The sequence below is a fragment of the Mobula hypostoma genome, chromosome 21 (genome assembly GCF_963921235.1).
Source record: "Mobula hypostoma chromosome 21, sMobHyp1.1, whole genome shotgun sequence".
In the NCBI taxonomy this organism is placed as follows: Eukaryota; Metazoa; Chordata; class Chondrichthyes; order Myliobatiformes; family Myliobatidae; genus Mobula; species Mobula hypostoma.
The window spans coordinates 42,540,356-42,565,741 of NC_086117.1; the positions used below are offsets into that span (position 1 = coordinate 42,540,356).

General features: G+C 43.2%; 1 protein-coding gene across 4 annotated transcripts in view; it reads left to right on the forward strand.

Moving 5' to 3' along the window:
* Positions 1 to 25,386, forward strand: part of slc31a1 (solute carrier family 31 member 1) — an 83,986-nt gene that overhangs the window by 27,855 nt on the left and 30,745 nt on the right. The window contains exons 1-2 of one of the 4 annotated variants that reach the window (XM_063073842.1): positions 16,452 to 16,495; positions 17,322 to 17,432. The exons of 2 other annotated variants lie outside the window; for them this stretch is intronic. In XM_063073842.1, the coding sequence (XP_062929912.1) occupies positions 17,409 to 17,432 (24 nt within the window). In that variant the 5' untranslated portion in view covers positions 16,452 to 16,495; positions 17,322 to 17,408. Of the gene's footprint in view, positions 1 to 16,406; positions 16,496 to 17,321; positions 17,433 to 25,386 lie in introns of those variants that run through there. One more of the 4 variants, XM_063073843.1, reaches the window with a different exon arrangement.

Consider the following 25,386-nt stretch of genomic DNA (forward strand, 5'->3'; position numbering starts at 1 on the left):
GGGAGTATTTGTATGTGTGGGTGATGGGTGTTTTTTTTAAGACTCCAACACACCACCACCGTTATTTTTTAAATGTAGACTATTCATATGCTTCTCCACCCAAGTTAAAACTAACCAACCTACTCATTACACATTTAAAGTTAAACTAGGTACTTTTCTGCTATTTGTGATTTAATATAACCCTTGAGTGCTTCAGCAGCATGCATTACCTTTACAAAATGTTTATTTCTTCTTTAGCCACTATTTTTTTGGTAAGGCCTGTTGTCCATTAATCCGTCATTTACATTGGTGATCTATTGGCGCAGTTTGGCTGAAAGGAAATTTTACAGGAGGTATCAGATTCGAGATCTAGATTCAGAAGACTCCAGCTAATCAGAAATCTGTACTGGGAACAAACTGCCGCTGTAAGAGTAGATGGAGAAGTGAGTCAGTTTATGAAAATCAAGAGAGGCGTTCGACAAGGTGTGTTTTCTCCCCTGATTTGTTTAATGTGTACAGTGAAACAATATTACAAAAAATAAGAGACATCTTGCGAATCAAAGTTGGCAGTGTTACGTACCCTGTAACTGGGTTGCCAAACCAGCAGAAATAGACCACTTAGTTGGAGTCTGGATTACTGGAACTAAGAAAGTTTTATTAAAGAAATAAGTAACACAGTACTCTAATCAAAAGGATATAAATGCAAACAACAGGAATTCTGCAGATGCCGGAAATTCAAGCAACATACATCAAAGTTGCTGGTGAACGCAGCAGGCCAAGCAGCATCTATAGGAAGAGGTGCAGTTGACGTTTCAGGCCGAGACCCTTCGTCAGGACTAACTGAAGGAAGAGTGAGTAAGGGATTTGAAAGCTGGAGGGGGAGGGGGAGATCCAAAATGATAGGAGAAGGCAGGAGGGGGAGGGATAGAGCCGAGAGCTGGACAGGTGATAGGCAAAAGGGATATGAGAGGATCATGGGACAGGAGGTCCGGGAAGAAAGACAAGGGGGGGGGGGTGACCCAGAGGATGGGCAAGAGGTATATTCAGAGGGACAGAGGGAGAAAAAGGAGAGTGAGAGAAAGAATGTGTGCATAAAAATGAGTAACAGATGGGGTACGAGGGGGAGGTGGGGCCTTAGTGGAAGTTAGAGAAGTCGATGTTCATGCCATCAGGTTGGAGGCTACCCAGACGGAATATAAGGTGTTGTTCCTCCAACCTGAGTGTGGCTTCATCTTTACAGTAGAGGAGGCCGTGGATAGACATGTCAGAATGGGAATGGGATGTGGAATTAAAATGTGTGGCCACTGGGAGATCCTGCTTTCTCTGGCGGACAGAGCGTAGATGTTCAGCAAAGTGGTCTTCCAGTCTGCGTCGGGTCTCACCAATATATAAAAGGCCACATCGGGACCACCGGACGCAGTATATCACCCCAGTCGACTCACAGGTGAAGTGATGCCTCACCTGGAAGGACTGTTTGGGGCCCTGAATGGTGGTAAGGGAGGAAGTGTAAGGGCATGTGTAGCCCTGAATGGTGGTAAGGGAGAATATAAATGCAACAGTTTGGCAATGATAAAACACACATGTACACAGAACTAGGATAATAGGATCAATCAAGCTCTATCGCAGTCTAGGGGTAAATGACCAGTTTCAAGTGACGCAAAGTTCAGTTCAATTGAGTTCAGTTCAGTTCACAGTAATCACTGTTGTGCCATTGGGGCGGGGAGAAGAGAGAGAGCGAAAGCGAATGAATATTCAAAACAGATTCCACACAGACCTTCGATATTCCTCGCAGTTAGCTTTCAGGCGAGCCCTTTGTAATGTCTTCTGAGGCCACCGACTGTGACCCCTCCGTTCCAGATACGATCGTTCTTCTGCGGTGAACCCGGCACCCAGGCAAGGGCGGACTCACACACACTGGGTTCCCACCGACCGTATCTTTCTACCCTGTGCGTCTATGGCTGGTCCCGCGAGCAGACCTCAAAAACTCCCACCAACTTGTGGGGGTACACCGCTTCCAGGGTCTCATTACCTCGTGGAGTCGTGTGTCTGTTGTCTTAGCGAACCTGTCCCTTTTTATCCCCCTGCTGGGGTATCGCCTGTCCATCACTTCAAACAGTTCAGGGTTCAAAGCCACCGGTCTCTGACAATACTCGGAACCGTGTCTCCTTTCGGTAATCTCTCTTGTCTCTCTCTTATTAGCACCTTTCATGTTCCCCCATTGTTCTCTTATCGGCATCAATGTTCTGATAACTGGTTCTTTTGTCACATCCCTACCCTTCAAAGGATTTTTACCAGGGTAAAAATAATAGGCAGGAATATATTCTTAGATACACACAAATATACATGTTCATCAGCTATTTGGCTAATACGGAGAATTTTAAGTTGTCAACACCTGGACAGACAGTCAGCAATCACATTTTCCGTTCCTTTTATATGTGTAATTTTTATATCAAATTCCTGTAGCACCAGACTCCAACTTAGCAATCTTTTGTTTTTATCTTTCATAGTGGCCAGAAACACTAATGGGTTGTGGTCGGTGTATATTACCAGTGATTTCCGTGCCGGGCAAATATAAGCCTCAAAGTGTTGTAATGCTAGTATGATGGCCGGTAACTCTTTCTCCATAGTGGAATAATTTCTCTGATGGATATTAAATTTCTTAGAAAAGTAAGCGACTGGGTGCTCAACCCCCTCTTTGTCGGTCTGCAACAGCACCGCCCCGGCAGCTTCGTCGCTAGCATCTGTTGCTAGGGAGAAGGGTTTTGAAAAATCAGGCGCATTTAGCACAGGATGGTGACACAGAATCGCCTTCAGACTCTCGAAGGCTTGTTGACAAAGGTCGTTCCACACAAACTTCGCATTCTTTGGCAAAAGCTTAGTGAGAGGGAGGGTAATATCCGCAAAGTTTTTGCAAAACTTCCTATAGTACCCCACCATCCCCAAGAACCTTCTCAGGGCTCTCTTGTCTGTCGGGGTGGGGACCTCCGAGAGAGCCTGCATTGGAGCCAGCTGCCCCTGTCCTACCACAAATCCCAGATAAGTGACCTTCGCGCGGCTGAACTCACTTTTTGCGAGGTTCACTGTCAGGCTGGCTTCAGACAGCCGTTTAAACAGCTCCTCTACCGCCATAATGTGCTCCTCCCACGTGTCACTCCAGACCCCTACATCGCCAATATACACTTCTGTGCTCTTTAGCCCGTTTGTCACTGAATTAATCATTCTGTAGGGGTGTTGCTCACTAGGCTGGTCTGAGGTGACCACAATATCATGCACCGTCCCTCTGCATTGCCTCGGGACATCGGGACATACATCTGCGTGCCGGTTAATTAGCTTTATCAATGGCCCCCTTTGTTCGGGGGTTAAGGGAGAGAACTCATCAGCAAAGTCGGTCAACACAATAGGGTTCTCCCATCTGGTCAGCACCACACTTATCTTTTCAAAATGGGTTTTCCCCTTATCAGGTGGCACCCTAGCCTCATTAATTTTCATGATATCACCAGCTAGATCTGTTTTCTGATCGTGGTGAGCTTTTAACATGTTAATAGCCTCTAACTGTGTTAACTCCCGTCTACAATAGTCAGTAACATCCTTCCTCCTGTGCAGCCAGTAAAACTCTTTCATGATTCCGCCGACTGCTTTCCTCCCCCCAAAATGTCCACCGAGGGGTATCTTGTGGGCCAGGTCAAGAATCTCATCCCCATAAATTTTTGGCACCATCCCCCATTCCTCATCTGCGGGCACGGTACTTGGTCTCCCTTTCTTCCTTAGCACTCCCTCCTCCACACAATATCCTACTGGCTCCCTTTTTAATTCTGCTTCAGAGAGAGCTGTCTCCGCTGAAACCATCAGCTCCTCGTCTCGCTCCTGTTCCTGTATAAATTCCTTCCTGGCTAATGCTAAGTCTGCCTCAGCTCCCTCATTTCCTTCTGTTTCACTACGCTCCTTCTTTCCACTTTCTACCTCCCCCGGTACAAGGCTGGTAGAAACGTCTCAGCTAAATTTACTTCAGCAGCCCTTCTGGACACACGCCGAGTCACTGCGCAAACGGGATAACCCTGTGAGTCCATGGGCGGGGCCTCAATGCTGGCAGGTGGGCCTGTCAATTTTACTGCTGGATACACTTCCCCGCCGGCGAGGTCATTACTAAGCAAGATCTCCACGCCTTTCATTGGTAGTTCGAGCCTCACCCCTATCGTGTCCGGTCCAGAGACCAAGCTGCTTTGTAGGTGTATCTGGTGCAAAGGCACTGCTTCAGTCCCTTGCCCAATGCCTTTGACCCTGACCTCCCCAGTCTGGGTCTCTGAACTAAACTCTAACACACTCTTTAATATCAATGACTGACATGCTCCAGTGTCTCTCCAGATCCGTACTGGAACTGGGTTTAACCCCTCCTTCACCGACACCAATCCGGTCGAGAGAAACCTCTCGCGCCCTTCCTGAACTTTATCAGACCTCTCCTTCCCCAGCGGTTTGTTTACCAACTCAATACAGCCAGTCGGACCCGCCGTTTTTCCTTTTCCCGTCTCCTTCTTTGGGGCAAAGCACCTGGCCGCAAAGTGAGCGGCTTTCCCACAATTGTAACATACGACCCCAGGAGACTTCCTACCAGACTGCTCCCGGTCTACCTTATCCTTCTCAGTAGTCCCCGGCTTACTTTCTGACTTTTCTGGCGGACTCTCCCCGCCGTCCTGACTACCCTTCTGGTAGCTTTTACTCGGGGCAAACTTTGTTTTATGTGTCAACGCGTACTCATCCGCTAACTTAGCAGTTGCGGCTAACGTGGCTGCCTCTTTCTCATCGAGGTAGGGTCTCATACCGTCAGGGACACAACCTTTAAACTGCTCAATCAGGATCAGCTGTAGCAGTCTGTCATAATCCCCATTTACCCCCTTCGAGGCGCACCAACTCTCGCAATATGTCTGCATCTCACGGGCAAACTCTAAATACGTGTGGTCCCACTGCTTCCTCGCATTCCGGAACCTCTGCCGGTATGCCTCCGGGACCAACTCATAAATCCTGAGGATGGCCTCTTTCACCACCTCATACCTCTGGGCATCTTCCGCGGACGAAGCCGAGTAAGCTTGTTGGGCTTTCCCTTTCAGTACACTCTGAAGCAAAACAGCCCACTTATCCCTCGGCCAGTCCTGACTTGCAGCAACTTTTTCGAAATGGAGAAAGTACCGATCCACATCGGTATCGTCAAATGAGGGAACCAGCCTAACCTCCTGGGTTGCCCTGAACCCTCCACCTTGGTTCGGCATGGCCCCCTGCTCTGCCCTTATCTTTAACCTCTCCAGCTCGAATTCCCTTTCCCTCTGTTTCTCTTCTCGCTCCAACTGCCTCTCTCTCTCTTGCCATTCTAACTGTCTCTCTCTCTCTTCTCGTTGTCGTTCTAACTGTTTCTCTTCGTGTTCTAGCTGCCATACCCGGAAATCATGCTCGAGTCTCAATTTTTCAAGCTGCACCTGTACTGTGTTTCCACCAGGTTTTCCAATAGATATCACCTCCAGCTCCCCTTGGGGAAACACACCTTTAGATACATAGTGCTCTACGATAGCTCTGTGTATCTCCTCTCTCCTCATTGTCGACTTCCCCTTAACAAGATTCAACCGTTTGGCCACAGCTGCCAATTCCTCTAATGCCTCCAAGGTCGGCGCCTTTAGAAATTCCTCAATGTCCATTTCTGCTGTTTGCCTTTTCCTTCTTTCGGGAATTTTAACCCAATCAATTTACCCTGTCCCAAATTTAGCGTTCAAAATCCCGGACGAGAACCCCACTTATGTTACGTACCCCGTAACTGGGTTGCCAAACCAGCAGAAATGGACCACTTAGTTGGAGTCTGGATTACTGGAACTAAGACAGTTTTATTAAAGAAATAAGTAACACAGTACTCTAATCAAAAGGATATAAATGCAACAGTTTAGCAATGATAAAACACAAATGTACACAGAACTAGGATAATAGGATCAATCAAGCTCTATCGCAGTCTAGGGATAAATGACCAGTTTCAAGTGACGCAAAGTTCAGTTCAATTGAGTTCAGTTCAGTTCACAGTAATCACTGTTGTGCCGTTGGGGCGGGGAGAAGAGAGAGAGCGAAAGTGAATGAATATTCAAAACGGATTCCACACAGACCTTCGATATTCCTCGCAGTTAGCTTTCGGGCAAGCCCTTTGTAATGTCTTCTGAGGCCACCGACTGTGACCTCTCCGTTCCAGATGCAATCGTTCTTCTGCAGTGAACCCGGCGCCCAGGCAAGGGTGGACACACACACCAGGTTCCTGCTGACTGTATCTTTCTACCCTGTGCGTCTATGGCTGGTCGTGCGACCAGATTCAAAAACTCCCACCAACTTGTGGGGGTACACCGCTTCCAGGGTCTCATTACCTTGTGGAGTCATGTGTCTGTTGCCTTCGCGAACCTGTCCCTTTTTATCCCCCTGCTGGGGTATCGCCTGTCCATCAAACTTCAAACAGTTCAGGGTTCAAAGCCACCGGTCTCTGACAATACTCGGAACCGTGTCTCCTTTCGGTAATCTCTCTCGTCTTTCTCTTATTAGCACCTTGCATGTTCCCCCATTGTCCTCTTATCAGCATCAATCTTCTGATAACTGGTTCTTTTGTCACAGCAGTGAAAACATTAATGATTTCAGATATGCTGATGACACTGTTAATTGCAAGTACGGAGGAAGAACTGCAAAACTTTATTGATATAGTTGTTGAAGAAAGTGCAAAAATGGATCTATATCAATTGCAAAAAGACAGAATATATGGTGATATCCAAAAAGAAGGAGAATCTTATCTGCAGGCTGAAAATAAACGGGGAAGACATAAAACAAGTACAGAACTTTTGCTACTTAGAAAGCTGGGTGACATCAGATGGCAGGTGCGACATGGACATCAAAAGAAGAATAGGGATGTTAAAAGACACCTTTACAAGAATGGAGAAAATACTGATCAACACTAAACTTGGCCTGACAACCTGCCTCAGAGTACTGAAATGTTACGTTTATCCATTTATGTTATATGGATCAGAATGTTGGACAATATCTAGTAACATGAGGAAACGAATTGAAGCAGCAGAAATGTGGTTTTTAAGGAGGATGCAAAGAATATCATGGATGAAACAAATATCTAATGAGGATGTCACGAACAGAGCAAACACAAAAAGAAATAATGTATGAGATCACGAAAAGGCAATGTAACTTCATTGGACATGTGATTAGGAAAGAGGAGTTAGAATGCACGGTAATTATGGGAAAGATTGAAGGGAAGAAAGCAAGAGGAAGGCAAAGACAAATGATGATGGAGACAGCGCCAGAGAACTGGAAATGAATACCAATGAATTGATCCACTTGGCCCAAAACAGGAGTGTGTGGGCCATGGCAGTCAAAGCTCAATCTGGGCATGGCACCTGATGATGATGATCCTCATTTGATATTCAAATAGTCAGCCTTTAGAGCTGTGCATATTACATTTCCAGTGCTTTTGTTCCTCTCTTCTGCGTAATTTTAAATTTTATTTGTCTCTTCATTCCTAGGGCCTGTCAACTTTACAGCCTCTCTCGCTGTGACTACCTATGTCATTCAGTCTTTCTTGGTCTCTATCCTATCACAGATCTTTTAGTTTTCTTCAACTTTCTCCTCTCTCCAGATTAATAGCTATTGTACCTCTAACTTGTTCACATGAAAAGTAATCAGCTGGATATCCACAAGTGCAGATTGAACTGAGTATTTCCAATACCTTATTCCATTAAGTGTGTCCCATCCAGAAGTGTCTGTTATTTTATCTTCTAGAGTTAGTCTGACCAATGTTTGTTTTATGTATTTTGTTTTGTTAGTGTGCTTCGTGTGAGATCTGTGTATTTCAGAACTATTTCTGTCTCACTGGTAGATTAACTCTAAACAAGACTATTTAAACTCCTGGAGTCACATTGCAGGGAACCTGCCTCTTCAGCTCTCTGTGGCAACCTTCAAAAAGCCCATTCACGCAAATCCTATGCTGATCTCTATTTTATTCCCCTTATTCGGATTATACCACTCACTTACATTTTTGAGCAATTTGGAGTGGTCTTTCAATTTGAACTCCTTGGGATATGAATGGAAACCAGTGGAGATAAATAAATACTTTACTTTATACTTTATTGTCGCCAAACAGTTGATACTAGAACATACAATCATCACAGTGATATTTGATTCTGGGCTTCCCGCTCCCTGGATTACAAATATTAAATATTAAAAATAGTAAAAATTAGTAAATACTAAAAATATAAATAGAAATTCGAAAAATGGAAAGTAAGGTAGTGCAAAAAAACTGAGAGGCAGGTCCAGATATTTGGATGGTACGGCCCAGATCCGGGTCAGGATCCGTTCAGCAGTCTTATCACAGTGGGAAAGAAGCTGTTCCCAAATCTGGCCATACGAGTCTTCAAGCTCCTGAGCCTTCTCCCAGAGGGAAGAGGGACGAAAAGTGTGTTGGCTGGGTGGGTCGTGTCCTTGATTATCCTGGCAGCACTGCTCTGACAGCGTGCGGTGTAAAGTGAGTCCAAGGACAGAAGATTGATGGAAGATCAGGGATTTGAGGCCTGTGGGGCTGTACTGAAGAGTAGTTGGAGCCAGATTGAATGGCAGGGCAGACTTTTGAGGGTCAGATGTCATTGGAAGTTATTGTGTTCACGTGGCTGATACCTGTGTACCCCAGGGAGTGGATGCACAGTCCAGGCAGACAGCACCGAAGGTCATGATTGAGCATGGTCACTTCACCTGTGTGACTGATGTTCTACTTTACTGTGGGATCGTCCATTAAAGAGATGCATATGGCTTATGAGATACTTAACACAGCTTGCAAAGACAAATGTTGAGCATTTAATTACTTCCAGTTTAAAGAGCAAGTGTATGTCTACACTTGTCTTTGCGGGGTTGCTTAAACAAGAATCTTGGAGACTGAAACTGAACTCCTGAAATAAACATTCTGTTCTGCAGTCTCCCAAGATATGAAATTATCATAAGGACAGAGGATAAGATTCAGGGCTGTGTTTGAAGCCACCTTGGAAAAAGTGCAACATCCCCACTGCCTCCTATGAATCCCTAATCCAACGGCCATGCTCAACTGGAGAAGGAGCATTCACGTTAGCATTAGGGAGCTCATATCCATCGACTAGTTGTACACAGATGCCCAGAGTAAAAGTGGGAAGACCACATTGTCCGAGGTACCCACCTGTTTGCCATAATAAGCATCTTCTGCCTAATCTGTGGAAGGTTCTGTGTTTCTCACACGAAACACATTAGCCAACACAAAACCCACAGAACTGCAGTGAAAGTAAGTCATCATCGATCCCAAGGGACTCTCAGAAAGAACTACAGAAAATGTTAGCAGACTTACTGAACTTAATTCAACTTGTGCTGCTGTCTATATTAGAAAGCTTTTCTGAGAAATGTGCATGATTTTTACATGATATGATATACGCAACTTTGTAGTTGTTTTACTGCACTTTGCTTGTCAAGTAACCTAGCACGTAACAGTAACTTTATTTGTGATGAATATAGGCTTCCTTTTGTATTGCACTGTATTCTTACTCAGAAGGCTGAGATTTTTCAAATTGAACACCTATTTTTCATTTAAACTTCTTTTTATCCATCTTGAAGATCTGTTTGTAAAGTGAATTCACAATGTTTGATGAAGGTAATCGTAAATTTAGACTTTTGCTGTTAATAACTTCCATCTTGTATATGTTTTTTAACATAATGTGTTGCAAATATTGGTGACATCAGATGGCAGGTGCGACATGGACATCAAAAGAAGAATAGCGATGTTAAAAGGCACCTTTACGAGAATGAAGAAAATACTGACCAACACTAAACTAGGCATGACAACCCGCCTCAGAGTACTGAAATGTTACGTTCATCCGGTTATGTTATATGGCTCAGAATGTTGGACAATATCTAGTAACATGAGGAAACGAATTGAAGCAGCAGAGGCATGGTTTTTGAGGAGGATGTAAAGAATACCATGGACGAAATGAATATCTGACGAGAATGTCATGAACAGAGCAAGCACAAAAAGAGAAATAATGTATGAGATCATGAAAAAGCAACGTAACTTCATTGGGCATGTGATTAGGAAAGAAGAGTTAGAATGCACGGTAATTATGGGAAATATTGAGGGGAAGAAAGCAAGAGGAAGGCAAAAACAAATGATGATGGAGACAGCAGCCAGAGAACTGGAAATGAATATCAATGAATTGATCCACTTGACCCGAAACTGGAGTGTGTGGGCCATGGCAGTCAAAACTCAAACTGGGCATGGCACCTGATGATGATGATGATGTCACAAAACACTTTACAAGAAGACCATAAGATATAGGAGCAGAATTAGGCCATTTGGCCCATCGTGTCTGCTCTGCCATTTCATCATGGTTGATCCATTTTCCCTCTCAGCCCCAGTCTTATGCCTTTTCCCTGTATCCCTTCATGCCCTGATGAATCAAGAATATATCTGATAACTTGGCTTCCACAGCTACCTGCAGCAATGAATTCCACATATTCACCACTCTCTGGTGAAAGATATTCCTCCTCCTCTCCATTCTAAATGGACATTCCTTGATTCTAAGGCTGTTCTCTCTGGTCTTAAACTCCATAAACTCCACTCACCATAGGAAACATTCTCGCCACGTCCAATCTATCGAGGCCTTTTAACATTCAATGAGGTTACTCCTCATTCTTCTGAGTTCCAGTGAGTTGAGGCCCAGAGTCAACGAGCACTCCTCGTATGATAAGCCTTTCAATCTTAGAATAATTTCATGAACTTCCTTTGAACCTTTTTTTAAATAAACAAAATTTGATGCAAAGCCATAGAAAATAGGATTGGTGAACAAAATTTTGGTTCAAGACAAGTTTCAAGAAGCATCGTAAATAAGTGTGATCTCAAGTCAGGTTTCAGGAAGAAATTCCAGCGCTCAGGAACTAGGTGTCTGAATGCACGGGATGTTATTGTATAATGGAAAAACTAAAACCAGGATTGCACAGGAAGCTTGATTTGCAGAAAAGCTGGGACTTTAAACAGCAGGTCAGGCATGGGAGAGAACATACAGATGACTGAAAATAATGTTAAGCGTGGTAAAATTAGGGTATTGATAGCTTGGGAAGTAATGGCACATGTGTTGGATATTGTTAGAGGTGGATATATAATGGTTTTATATATAATGGTCCAGATCTAACATACAGAGAGGCTTTGAGGAAAGAGAAGCAGAATAAACAGTGTAAAGACAGTAAGGTAGAAGGGCTGAAATGTGTGTACCTCAATGCAAGAAGCATCAGGAACAAAGGTGATGAATGAGAGCTTGGATACATATATGGAATTATGATGTAGTGGCCATTACAGAGACTTGGCTGGCACCAGGGCAGGAATGGATTCTCAATATTCCTGGATTTCAGTGCTTTAAAAGGGATAGAGAGGGCGGAAAAAGGGGAGGAGGGGTGGCATTACTGGTCAGGGATACTATTACAGCTACAGAAAGGGTGGGTAATGTAGCAGGATCCTCTTTTGAGTCAATATGGGTGGAAGTCAGGAACAGGAAGGGAGCAGTTACTCTACTGGGGGTATTCTATAGGCCCCTGGTAGCAGCAGAGATACAGAGAAGCAGATTGGGAGGCAGATTTTGGAAAGGTGCAAAAATAACAGGGTTGTTATCATGGGTGACTTTAACTTCCCTAATATTGATTGGCACCTGATTAGTTCCAAGGGTTTAGATGGGGCAGAATTTGTTAAGTGTGTCCAGGATGGATTCCTGTCACAGTATGTGGACAGGCCGACCAGGGGTAATGCCATACTAGATCTAGTACTAGGTAGTGAACCGGGTCAGGTCACAGATCTCTCAGTGGGTGAGCATCTGGGGGACAGTGACCACTGCTCCCTGGCCTTTATAATTATCATGGAAAAGGATAGAATCAAAGAGGACAGGAAAATTTTTAATTGGGGAAAGGCAAATTATGAGGCTATAAGGCTAGAACTTACGGGTGTGAATTGGGATGATGTTTTTGCAGGGAAATGTACTATGGACATGTGGTTGATGTTTAGAGATCTCTTGCAGGATGTAAGGGATAAATTTGTCCCGGTGAGGAAGATAAAGAATGGCAGGGTGAAGGAACCATGGGTGACAAGTGAGGTGGAAAATCTAGTCAGGAGGAAGAAGGCAGCATACATGAGGTTTAGGAAGCAAGGATCAGATGGGTCTATTGAGGAATATAGGGAAGCAAGAAAGGAGCTTAAGAAGGGGCTGAGAAGAGCAAGAAGGGGGCATAAGAAGGCCTTGGCGAGTAGGGTAAAGGAAAACCCCAAGGCATTCTTCAATTATGTGAAGAAAAAAAGGATGACAGGAGTGAAGGTAGGTCCGATTAGAGATAAAGGTGGGAAGATGTGCCTGGAGGCTGTGGAAGTGAGCGAGGTCCTCAATGAATACTTCTCTTCAGTATTCACCAATGAGAGGGAACTTGATGATGGTGAGGACAATATGAGTGAGGTTGATGCTCTGGAGCATGCTGATATTAAGGGAGAGGAGGTGTTGGAGTTGTTAAAATACATTAGGACAGATAAGTCCCCGGGGCCTGACGGAATATTCCCCAGGCTGCCCCATGAGGTGAGGGAAGAGATTGCTGAGCCTCTGGCTAAGATCTTTATGTCCTCGTTGTCCACGGGAATGGTACTGGAGGATTGGAGGGAGGCGAATGTTGTTCCCTTGTTCAAAAAAGGTAGTCGGGATAGTCTGGGTAATTATAGACCAGTGAGCCTTACGTCTGTGGTGGGATAGCTGTTGGAAAAGATTCTTAGAGATATGATCTATAGGCATTTAGAGAATCATGGTCTGATCAAGGACAGTCAGCATGGCTTTGTGGAGGGCAGATCGTGTCTAACAAGCCTGATAGAGTTCTTTGAGGAGGTGACCAGGCATATAGATGAGGGTAGTGCAGTGGATGTGATCTATATGGATTTTAGTAAGGCATTTGACAAGGTTCCACATGGTCGGCTTATTCAGAAAGTTAGAAGGCATGGGATCCAGGGAAGTTTGGCCAGGTGGATTCAGAATTGGCTTGCCTGCAGAAGGCAGAGGGTGGTGGTAGAGGGAGTACCTTCAGATTGGAGGATTGTGAGGAGGATTGTGACCAGTGGTGTCCTACAAGGATCTGTTCTGGGACCTCTACTTTTCGTGATTTTTATTAGTGACCTGGATGTGGGGGTAGAAGGGTGGGTTGGCAAGTTTGCAGTCGACGCAAAGGTTGGTGGTGTTGTAGATAGTGTAGAGGATTGTCAAAGATTGCAGAGAGACATTGATAGGATGCAGAAGTGGGCTGAGAAGTGGCAGATGGAGTTCAACCCAGAGAAGTGTGAGGTGGTACACTTTGGAAGGACAAACTCCAAGGCAGAGTACAAAGTAAATGGCAGGATACTTGGTAGTGTGGAGGAGCAGAGGGATCTCGGGGTACATGGCCACAGATCCCTGAAAGTTGCCTCACAGGTGGATAGGGTAGTTAAGAAAGCTTATGGGGTGTTAGCTTTCATAAGTCGAGGGATAGAGTTTAAGAGTCACGATGTAATGATGCAGCTCTATAGAACTCTGGTTAGGCCACACTTGGAGTATTGTGTCCGGTTCTGATCACCTCACTATAGGAAGGATGTGGAAGCATTGGAAAGGGTACAGAGAAGATTTACCAGGATGCTGCCTGGTTTAGAAAGTATGCATTATGATCAAAGATCAAGGGAGCAAGGGCTTTACTCTTTGGAGAGAAGGAGGATGAGGGGAGACATGATAGAGGTATACAAGATATTAAGAGGAATATATAGAGTGGATAGCCAGCGCCTCTTCCCCAGGGCACCACTGCTCTATACAAGAGGACATGGCTTTAAGGTAAGGGGTGGGAAGTTCAAGGGGGATATTAGAGGAAGGTTTTTTACTCAGAGAGTAGTTGGTGCATGGAATGCACTGCCTGAGTCAGTGGTGGAGGCAGATACACTAGTGAAGTTTAAGAGACTACTAGACAGGTATATGGAGGAATCTAAGGTGGGGGCTGATATGGGAGGCAGGGTTTGAGGGTCGGCACAACATTGTGGGCCGAAGGGCCTGTACTGTGCTGTACTATTCTATGTTCTATGTTTTGGTAATACAGCAGTTATATGGCCTGAACACACACCATTGAGAGCATCCTGACAAACTGCATCTTCATCTGTATGGTTGCAGCAGAGTATTGGACTGGAAGACCCTACAAAGGACTGTGAGAACAGCTGAGAGGATCATGGGAGTCTTCCTATTATCCATCAGGGACATTTTTCAGGAGTGGCTGCATACACAGGGGCCCTTAGTATTATCAAGTATCCTACCCGTCCATCCAGCATCCTCTTTGACTTTTGCTATCAGGCTGGACACTCTGATGCATAAAAACAAGAACAGTCAGTTTGGGAAACAGCTTCTTTCCTCAGGCCATTATACTTCTGAACTTCCTGCCGCATCACATTTAAAGTGTCATCAGTTAAATTGTTCTGTACCCTCCAATATTTAATTTCTGCACTTTACTATGTTTGTTTATCCAAAATTCATTTGCAGATTTAATCCTTCCCGAAGTTATTGTGTATTATGTGTACTACTGTGCTTTACACCCTGGTCTGGAGAAACATTATTTCGTTTGACAGTATACACGTACATAAATGACAATAAACTTGACTTGACCATAGCTGATAGGATTCCAAAGTTGCAACTGATCTACTTCTGCCTCTGCTCATGACTGCAGACCCGAGATGGATTCAGTAACTTAAAGATCAGAGTGTGGTGAGGACTGAAGGCAGTTGCTTGGCCTTTTTACCAATTCTGTTTCACCTTCATGAGATATTGGACTAGCAGCATGACATCAGAGAAGGTAAAGATTTAAGAGTGGGATGAAGCAACACTCACAACACGCTGGAGGAACTCAGCAGGTCGGACAGCATCCGTGGAAAAGATCAGTCGATGTTTCGGGCTGGAACCCTTCATCAGGACTGTAGAGGGAAGGGGCAGAGGCCCTATAAAGAAGGTGAGGGGAGGGTGGGATGCATAGCTGGATATCATCGTGATGAATGCGGAACACGTGTGTGTATTTTTAACTGTAGAAAGAAAAGGGGAGTAATGCCAAGGTCATTTGAAACTCCAGATCTAAAAGCCAGAAGAAGCACCCATAAATTCTCTAGAAATGGAATCGGGAAAGATTTATTCGACAATGAAGGAGGAACTACATTAATAAAATTCCATTAAGTGTTGCCTGAGTGATATAACTTTTGAGGATAGTTTAATGGCAGTCCTCCGTGTTATCATTAATACTGATTTAAGTGTCTATCAAAAGTTGATTTTGTATACTTTCCAAAATCTTTGCTCAGATCTGATGTGTGGCTTAGTTTTATCTGAGTTTCACATGCTTTATAAATGGAAAACACACAAATTGAAATACTGAATGAGTATAACCAAGTCAGGTATTCATCACCTCGTATTTTTTTTTAGTATAGTGAATTGCAATTCAGTAACTCATACAAAATACTGGAAGAACTCAGTAGGCCAGGCAGCATCGCTGGAAGGGCATACAGTTGACATTTCGGGCCGAGACCCTTCAGCATTACAGTAATAAGCTTTTTAGGTTCATTATATAGAGCATGTCTTGAATTATGAGACCTTTGCAATTTTTTTGTTGGCTGGCTGTGTAATTTTGTTTGATAGGTGAAGGAAAGGTACAGTTGGGAGTGAGTATGGCCTGGAATTCAGAAGCATTTTTGCAGCCATGATCTTTATTTGATCTATGATCTGGCCTGACCTATCCATCCATCTATTGTCAGCCGAAAGAAGACTGTCATACTTTTATGATGGATTAGAACTAGGTCCATAACTTGAGAACAGTGTAGGAACGTGACGTGCCAGGCCGATTTAGTTCAAATCATATTTCTTTAAAAATCAGATAAAATGTTTATTTGGCAACTGAAATTCAGTCATATACACAGGATTAAAACATAAACGAAAGAACTTGTCTAATGCTCGAATTTAACAATAGTCATAGTCATACTTGACAGGACAGGTGGTTGTGGGGGGGAGGAGAGAGAGCTAATTTGATGAAACTATTCAAATTCTGTCCATCCAGAGTTGGAAAGCTTGTAATTTGAAAAGCAAAGATAGAATCAAATATAGAACCTTCCATGTACTATTCTGCTCAAAATAACATTCATATTAACCTGTAATTCAATAAAATTGCAAGTGCTGGAAATAAAAGTAAATGCTTTTCCAGCCTTCTGTTCTTATTTCATATAAGCCTGATGTGCTTCTGCTGCATCATTAATTGCATTCTAATATCATTAGTTAGTTATTGATGTTGGCTGATTCTGGCTGGCTGTTTTCAATAAACATTAACCAGCACCTTTATTAGCATGTCAACAGGTGACTGAATGTAGATATCCTCTAGCATACTGACATTCTGTGGAACACAGGAAGAGGCAACCATGAATAATAGCACCGAGGTAGGTACAATTAAAAAGAACCAGTGGTTGAGGTTGATCCGCAGAGCAGCTGAGATTCGAGATGAAGTCTCTGGAGAGTGAGAAAGGTGCAGTCAAAAGTGTGGCAATTTTTTTGTGATTGCTGTTTGGATCAGGGTTTGAACGTTGGCCTTGGAGAGAGCGGGATACATTAACCTTGTTGCTCTTTGGGAAAGATTTTTATCAGTGTTGTGAGGGAAATCTGTTTTGAGCCTGTAGATCAGTAATAATTTTCTGAAATTTGAAACCCTTAATTTGTGTAATTCTGTGATTGTGTATACATTTCTTCTTTGCCATGCAGGCTGATTTTCAGCCTTTCGGTAAACTTGCTGATCCTTACTACTTGTACCTTTTATTTACTCTGTGGGAGATTACTCGTACCTTCGTAGAATGTAGGACAAAGTGCAGTAAAGCCTTGCTCAGAACTGATAACTGGCAGGTAATTAACCTGAAGCATTGACTGTGCTTTGCACTCCACACCTCCTGCCTGACATGTTGAGTATTTCCAACAGTTTTATATTTAATTTCCATTATCCACAGTTCTTTGAATAAATAATTAAATAAGTTCTTCTACAAGTTAGGAAAATAGAGGGCTATGCAGTAGGGAAATTCTAGGCAGCTTCTAGAGTAGGTTACATGGTCGGCACGGTACTGTGGACTGAAGGACCTGTTATGTGCTGTGGATTTTCTATGTTCTAAGTAAGTGCTTGTCCAGGAGACATTTTGTCTCAATATCTATAGTGTTAGGCTATTTCTAAATCTGGTGCTCAATACTTGAAGTTCAGCTGAGCGTTTATCATTTTCTCAGGCAGTCTCTCTATGACTTGCTTTCATTCCATTTTGTGGGTTCTGAGATGGCTGATGATGCTAAGGTGGGAGCTGCAGATTCCTCTGGATGCGGCAGGAAGCCATTGACAGGGTGAGTAGATGGATAGTTTGTGAACTAGCTCACTCCTTCCACCTCTCTATACCATCCAATGCATGGGCTCAGGGTTCCTCAATACCCTCCCAAATGCCCTGTCTCAACTTTCAGCAGTCGTCGTCCAAATGTTCCAAGGATTTAGCAGGAAAGTTGTTTTTCTTCGGAGAAGCTTTCGCTATTTTTTTTACCAGCTCTTGAGAGGAGTTTGAATGCCACTGAATTTCCCAACACAATGAAAGTGATTGAGAGAGAGTAGGTAACAGGGAAGTTGATGGAGAAGCATAATATGGGGATGCTGTGGTTGCTGGTGCAGACTTGTTAGGGTACTTATACTACACCGTTGTATAATAAGCTACACAGATCAAGCAGGCGCACGCTCTCTCGAGTGGGTTTTCTGACTTGCAATGTAAATGGGATTGGAGCATTTTATACAGAGACTCTGTAGCATCCAGCTATATCATAAAGCTAGTTGCACAGTCAATTAGACTGAAAATTTTTCAGTGTAAACCAGGAGATATGGAGTATTAATTTTAATAACAGAAAATGAAAATTGGGGCAAGCATCGGTTGATGGGAATAAACGAATTGCATAAATTTAAAAATGACACTTGAATTCATTTTGGATAAAAATTGAGGAAGTGCTACTTGCAAAATCAGAATCAGGTTTAATATCACTAGCATATGTTGGGAAATTTGTTATATGACAGCAGTAAATTGCAATGCATAATAAAAACTAAATTGCAGTGAGAAGTTTATGTGTATGTACACGCAAGCACCTGTGTGTGTGTGTGGATTCAATGTCCATTCACAAATCGGATGGTAGAGGGGAAGAAGCTGTTCCTGAATTGTTGAGTACTTAGCAATGAGAAGAGAGCATGTCATGGGTGATGGGTGTCCTTAATGATGGATGCTGCCTTTTTGAGGCATTGCTCCTTGAAGAGTTTGTTTAATAATTACCTTGGACAAAGAGCATTCACATCTGGGATCCTCTCTGGTTGCAGTGGATGACCATGACTTCTGTGCCTTGTCATGCCCATTGCTGTCTATGTAGCATTGCAGAATGACCTTCCTGGTCATTGGATCTCACTGTAGATCTCCTCTGCCCTGTCTGCTGGAGTTGACTTCGCCTGCTAGGACAGGCATGTCCCTATTTCACTAGGGTATGAGACCTGCTGGCTCCCCTCACCAAGTTTAGCCCACCTGTCAAAGTGGTGTACCAGGGTGTGGTCACTTGCATAGAAATAGCTACTTGAATCCACAGGTGAGAGCTGAGTGTCTGGTGGGGACCAAAGGTAACATTCAAGATGATTAGATTAGATTGTTTTTAGATTAGATTATGAGGACACTCAGTCCTCGTTTATTGTCATTTAGAAATGCGTGCATTAAAAAATGATACAATGTTCCTCCAGAAAGATATCACAGAAACACAGGACAAACCAAGACTAAAATTGACAAAACCACATAATTATAACATAGTTACAACAGTGCAAAGCAATACCGTAATTTGATAAAGAGCAGACCATGGGCACGGTAAAAAAAAAGTCTCAAATCTCGATAGCCCCATCATCTCACACAGACAGTAGAAGGGAGAAACTCTCCCTGCCTCCAAGTGCCGCAAACTTGCCGATGCATTGGAAGCACCTGACCGCAGCCGACTCTGAGTCTGTCTGAAAACTTCGAGCCTCCGACACCGAACACCATCTCTGCTGAGCGCTTCGACCCTGCCCCGGCTGCCAAGCAGCAAGCAAAGCCGAGGACTCAGGGCCTTCCCTTCCGGAAATTCTGGATCACACAGTAGCAGCAGCAGCGAAGCAGGCATTTCAGAAGTTTCACCAGATGTTCCTCCGTGCTCTCACGTCTGTCTCCATCAAATCAGGATGACTGTAGATACTTTCAAATACTTTGTCGTGCCTAACTTGTTGAAATAGTGAAATTGTTTCCTTTTCACTCTCAACCATTTTTAGCATTTCCAAGTCTGAATGATTGAAACCACAGTGAGCAGAACAGTTCTGAATTGTCTTAATGCTTGTTTCTTGCTAACTATTGATGACAAAGATCACTGCTTTTTGAACACAAACACATGCAACTAATGCTATTTAAACATTGTTGGCTCTAAGCACGGTGTAGTGTCTAACAGCCACAAGATGTGCATGAGACTGTTAGTTAGAAACTGTTTAGCAGCAGTCTCCTTCCCTGATTAAGTGGCTAAGTGTCCCAAATAAACAAGGGGAATCCTGGCTAATTTTTTCAATTTTTGTTGTTCCAAATAAGCAGCTGCCCCAATTAGCTGATGAACCAATTAAGCGGAATCCACTGTATATTAAATTAACTAAGCAGTTCAAAAAGTGAGCAAAGTGTTCATGGGTCAGTTCATTGTCCACTCAGAAATCTGATGGTAGCATGTCCTGGGTGATGGGGTCCTTAGTGGTGGATGCTGCCTTTTTGAGGCATCTTTTTGAAGATTCCTCTTCTCAGGAGGCCAGTGACCATGATGGGGCTGGCTGAGTTTGCAGCCTTCTGCAGCCTTTTCTGATCCTGTGCAGTGGCTCCTCCATACTGGATGGTAATGCAACCAATTAGAATGCTTTCCACAGTACATCTGAAGAAATTTGCAAGAGTCTTTGGCGCCAGTGTTGATGACCATCATGGAGGAAATGTTATTTCCAATCCACACTGACTATGGTCTCCCAAGTCAAGGATGCTGTTCTGGAAGAAGGTACAGAGGCCCAGGGTTTAGTTAGTACTGAGGTGATGATGATGTTGGACGCTGAGCGGTAATTAATAAACTGCACCCTGATGTAGGTATTTCTGTTGCCTATGTGGTAAGGCCAAGTAGAGAGACAGTCGGATTGCAACTGTTGTAGATCTATAGTGTCAGCAGGCAAATTGCTGTGGGTCCTGGTCCTTGTTTAGGCAGGTTGATTCTGGCCATGACCAATTACTCGATGCACTTCATTGCAGTAGCTGTGAAGTGTAACTGTGCAATAGTCGTTGAGGCAGCTCACCCTGCTCTTCCTGGGCACTGGTATGACTTATGTCCTTTTGAAGGAGGTGGGAACCTCTGACTGCAGCAATAAGATTGAAGATGTCCTTGAACACTCTGGCCAGATGGTTGGCACAGATTTTCAGTGCCCGACCAGATACACTATTGCCTTGCGAGGGGTCACTCTCTTGAAAGATGCTCTGACGTCAGTCTCCGAGCCAGAGATCAGAGTCACCAGATGCTGCAGGAATTCACATGGGTGTAGTTTTATTCTCCCTTTTAAAGCATACATAAAAGGTATTGGGTTGATCTAGGAGTAAAGCTTCCCAGCCATTCATAATGTCAGATTTTGCTTTGTAGGAAGTCATTGCCAGCAAGTCCTGCTAGAGCTGACTTGTGTTCCATTCCAGCTCTAACTTCAATCGGAACTGTTTTATTCACTCTTAAAATAGCCATCCATTGATCATACCTGGGCTTGTATGGCTCATCCATGGCTTTTGATTTGGGTATGTTCTCGAAGGCGCACACTCATCCACATGGGTCTTGATGAAGTCTGTGACAACTGTGGCATCTTCATTCAGATTTGAAGATGAATCCCTGAATGTTGTCCAGTCCAAAGAGCAGTCCTGTTAGCGCTCCTCTGCCGTTGTGATCCTCACCACAGGTGCTGTGGTCCTCGGTCTCTGCCTGTATAGTTTATCTCCATCTGGATCAGTCTACCGTAGTTGACCATAATGTGAGATAAATGCAGTGTTACTTAAAGCCAGAAAATTCTATTAATTGAAGGGGGTGAAAGAAAGTTTTCAGAAAGTGGGAAAAGAGCAAGGAAGTTGATCTCTAAACAAGGAAAAATGAATGTGAATCATGGCTGGGAGGGGAGGGAAAAGCATGGAGGTTCTATGAACCCACTTCAACTTGATACACAAATGCTGCTGCAGCTCATTCTCAAAGCACCCAACCTACTCCTGTTTCCAAAATGGATGTAATTAATGCCATCCCCAGGTAATCGATGAGATTATGCTTTTGGCCTGTCCCACCCTTACACTTGACAGCAAGGAGAATGAATCCACTTTTAGACTTGTCCAGAGTGAAATAAGTTAGCAGCATAGTCTGTGGTTGAAATGGATAAGAATATTGGGCTTGTTTTTCCCAGGACTGCTATTTGTGTTCTGAAATGAGGTAGTGTAATATTTGCTGAGGATACAATAGTGTAGGATTTGTGTTAATGGACTAGGATTCCAGAGACCTTGATTTGAATCCAGTTGATCTTGTAAATGTCAGTCACCTTAGGTTAACTAAAGTTAACTATCATGAAACCACTTTGTCATAAAAATTCTTCCTGGTTCATTTGATCTTGCATAATGTTATTTAATGTGCTATATAATAATAAGCACAGGTGTACACCTTGAGAAATATTTTAGTTAATTTGTGGCTAACTAATGATTAGGATTGTTTTCTAAGGAATTTAATCATATCAAATTGAAAGAAAAGATTTTTTGAAGATACATGATGAATTGGAAAATGTTAGGAACCTGGACAGGATAACTAACAAAAATACATTGAGAACAAGCTCCTAAAAAGTGCAAAAACAGGGTAAATGTTTTTCGAACTACAGTTAAGATAAAGATAGCTTCCATAAAGCAATAAGATGAGGGTATTAATAACAGGAAATAAGGAAAAGTTGAAAAGTTAAGCATATTTTGTAATTGTCTTCTGGGAAAACTCCACATCAGTAGTTGCAGGACGTTCAGGAGCAAAAGACAGCAAGGATTTTAAATAATCTCAGTCTTTGGAGAGAAGATGCAAGGCAAAGTAATGGTATTGGAGGCTGATGTACCTTGGACATATTGACCAGTAAACAGATATGTTAAAAGTAGCTGTGAAGACAGTTGGATTCCTTATCTGAAGTTTCTTAGTTTCCAGAATGGTCTCTGGAGTTACCAAGAAGAGGAAAAGGTGAGAAACTATAGGCCTGTTTTCCTGTTTTGGAAAGATCTGCAATGAATTGTAAGGAAATGGTAGCAAGATACTTAGAAAGTCAGAATACAATTATGAAAGGGGAAATCTGACTTGACAAATTATTGAAGCTCTATGAAGTATTGGGTGGATGAGGAAGAACAAGAAACAGAAACCACTCAGAATTTAAAGTTCAAAGTACATTTATTATCAAAGTATGTGTACATTACACAACCTTGAGGTTCATTTCCTAAAAGGCAGCCACCAAACAAAGAAACACAAAAGAACCCGTTTCAAGAAAAGACAGTCAAGCGCAGAGAGAGGGAAAAAAAAAACAAATCATGTAAACAACACGAGCAAATAGGGTTCTGAACTGAAGTCCACAACGAGAGTCTGTCTAGAGACCCTTGGTTCAGTACAGAGCTGAGCTGAACTGGCCCGTCCCTTGCCTCAGGCCCCAACACCCTGACCTTTTCAATCTGACCCAGCACCTAAATCGTCCAAACATTGGGTTCAGTCGCTTTGATACGCTGTGGTGCCTGGTCCCCGCAGCCTCAATTCAGCCTGTATCCGACCTTTCCAATTCGGCCTGGCACTTAAATCACTGTCTAGACATCAGGTACGGTCGCTTTAGTACACTCTGGTACCAATGAGTTCAGAGCTGATGGCTTTGAGATGACATTAATACACAATTATTGACTTTATGAAGAAGCTGCCAATTTATCACTTAAAGATATGATATGAAATTTGTTGTTTTGCAGCAACAATTAGTGTAAAGATGTAAAATAACTACAAATTACAAAATAGAATTTTGAGATAATTTTCATGGATCATTCAAAAAACATTTGGAATTAATGCATCGCGTTCGTCTTGGTAAGTTGGGGTCCAACATAGATCAATGTTGCAACCTCACTATTTAGGCCCTATGTGCATAACAGGTAAAGGCATTGAGAATTGTAGTCAGCTTTCGTTCCAACTTAAAGATGGGTAAGCAGATTGTGAGGAGGACACAGGGATACTAAGTAGGTTAGGTGTGCAGACAAATAATTGGTAGATGGCATATAATGCGGGAAAAACGCAGGGTAATTGATTTTGGTAGGAAGAATAGAAAAATTATTGGTTAAGTGAGATGAAGGACAGGAGATGGATTGGTGTTCATGCATATGGAACAAAGTTTGGGTACAACAGTTAATCAGCCGGAACAATTGAATGTTGCCATATATTCCAAAGGTGATAAAATATCAATAAATGTCTGAAAGTCTTGTCGCAACCCAGGTGTGTGCGATGACACCTGGAATACTAAGAATATTTCTTTCATAATTTTAAGGAGGGGATTATCTTGATTGGATTAAGGCTAGAAGAGGTTCACTATCTTAATTCCCTGGATGAGGGGTTAATGTAAAAAGAGAGTGTGGGTTTGCACTGTTATTTTGATGGAACATACTAATTTTCTGAGGGGCTAAGGTAGTTGCAGAGGGAATGCTCCCTTCACCTAAGCATTTAGATCTGCTGCAGTGTATTTTCAGAATTGGAAGGAATTTCTTCTCTGAGGCAATGAAGTGTTTTGAATTCTCTACCCAAGTGAGCAATGGGAAATTAATGGTTAAATATATTTGAGACCAAGGCAGTGTTTTGTCTTTAGCAGAGTTGAGGGTTCTGGGAAACAGCTAGAGTAGTAGGACTGAGGTCGATATCAAACTGGTGCCCAAAAGGGTGACAGTAATATGCCTTAGTGACACTGACCTCAACGATAATGAAGTGCTTAGAGCGACTGGTTATGAGTTGTATTAAATCTCATCTTCCTGCTACATTGGACCCTTTCCTGATCACTTGTCACTCAAATTGGTTCACTGATGATGCCATAGCCTCTACGCTCCATTCTGTCCTGTCCCACCTGTAAAATGGTGCCTCATAAGCCAGGATGTTGTTTATTGACATCAGCTCATGGTTTAATATGCTCATCTCTCAGAAGCTGGTGGGTAAACTGTTCTTGTTGGGTCTCAACACCTCTCTCTGTAAATGGATCCTGGACCTCTTGACAAAAAGGCCATAGTCAATCTTTGTTGGCAGAGACATCTCTAGCTCCATCACGTTGAGCTCTAGGTGTGCCCGCTCTGCTCACTGCTGACACATGACTGCACTGTTAGATCCAGTTCAAACCAAATCATCAAGTTCATTGATTACACACTATGGTAGGCCTCAAACAACAACAATGATGAAATGACACACAACAATTTAAGTCTTAGTATAGATTAGATTAGATTATGAGGACACGCAGTCCTCTTTTATTGTCATTTAGTTATGCATGCATTAAGAAATGATACAATGTTTCTCCAGAATGATGTCACAGAAACACAAGACAAACTGACTGAAAACTGACAAAAAACATAATTATAACATATAGTTTCAACAGTGCAAAGCAATACCATAATTTGATGAACAAACCATGGGCACAGTAAAAAGTCTCAAAGTCTCTCGAAAGTCCCATCATCTCACGCAGACGGTAGAAGGAAGAGAAACTCTCTTCCTGCCATGAACCTCCAGCGCCACAAACTTGCTGATGCAGCACTCTGGAAGCACCCAACCACAGCCGACTCTTGAGTCCATCTGAAAACTCCGAGCCTCCTACACCGAGCACCATCTCTGCCCAGTGCTTCAACCCCGGCCCCAGCAACAGGCAATAGGCAAAGCCGAGGATTTGGGGCCTTCCCCTCCGGAGATCGCTCAGTAGCAGCGGCAGCTAAGTGGGCATTTCAGAAACTTCTCCAGGTGTTCCTCCGTGCTTCTCACGGCTGTCTCCATCAAATCAGGATTGTACACGGCCCCTAGTTAACACATATGATATCATTCAGAATGGCCGTGCGCGCTGCATTGCACCGCCATCTTCTCCTCCTTCCCCTCTGGGGAAGACCAAAGAGATGTTTGTGGACTTTTGGAAATTGCAGACTGACCACTCCACTGTGCATACACAGACCTCCGTAGAGACAGTTAAGAACATCAAGTTTCTGGGAGT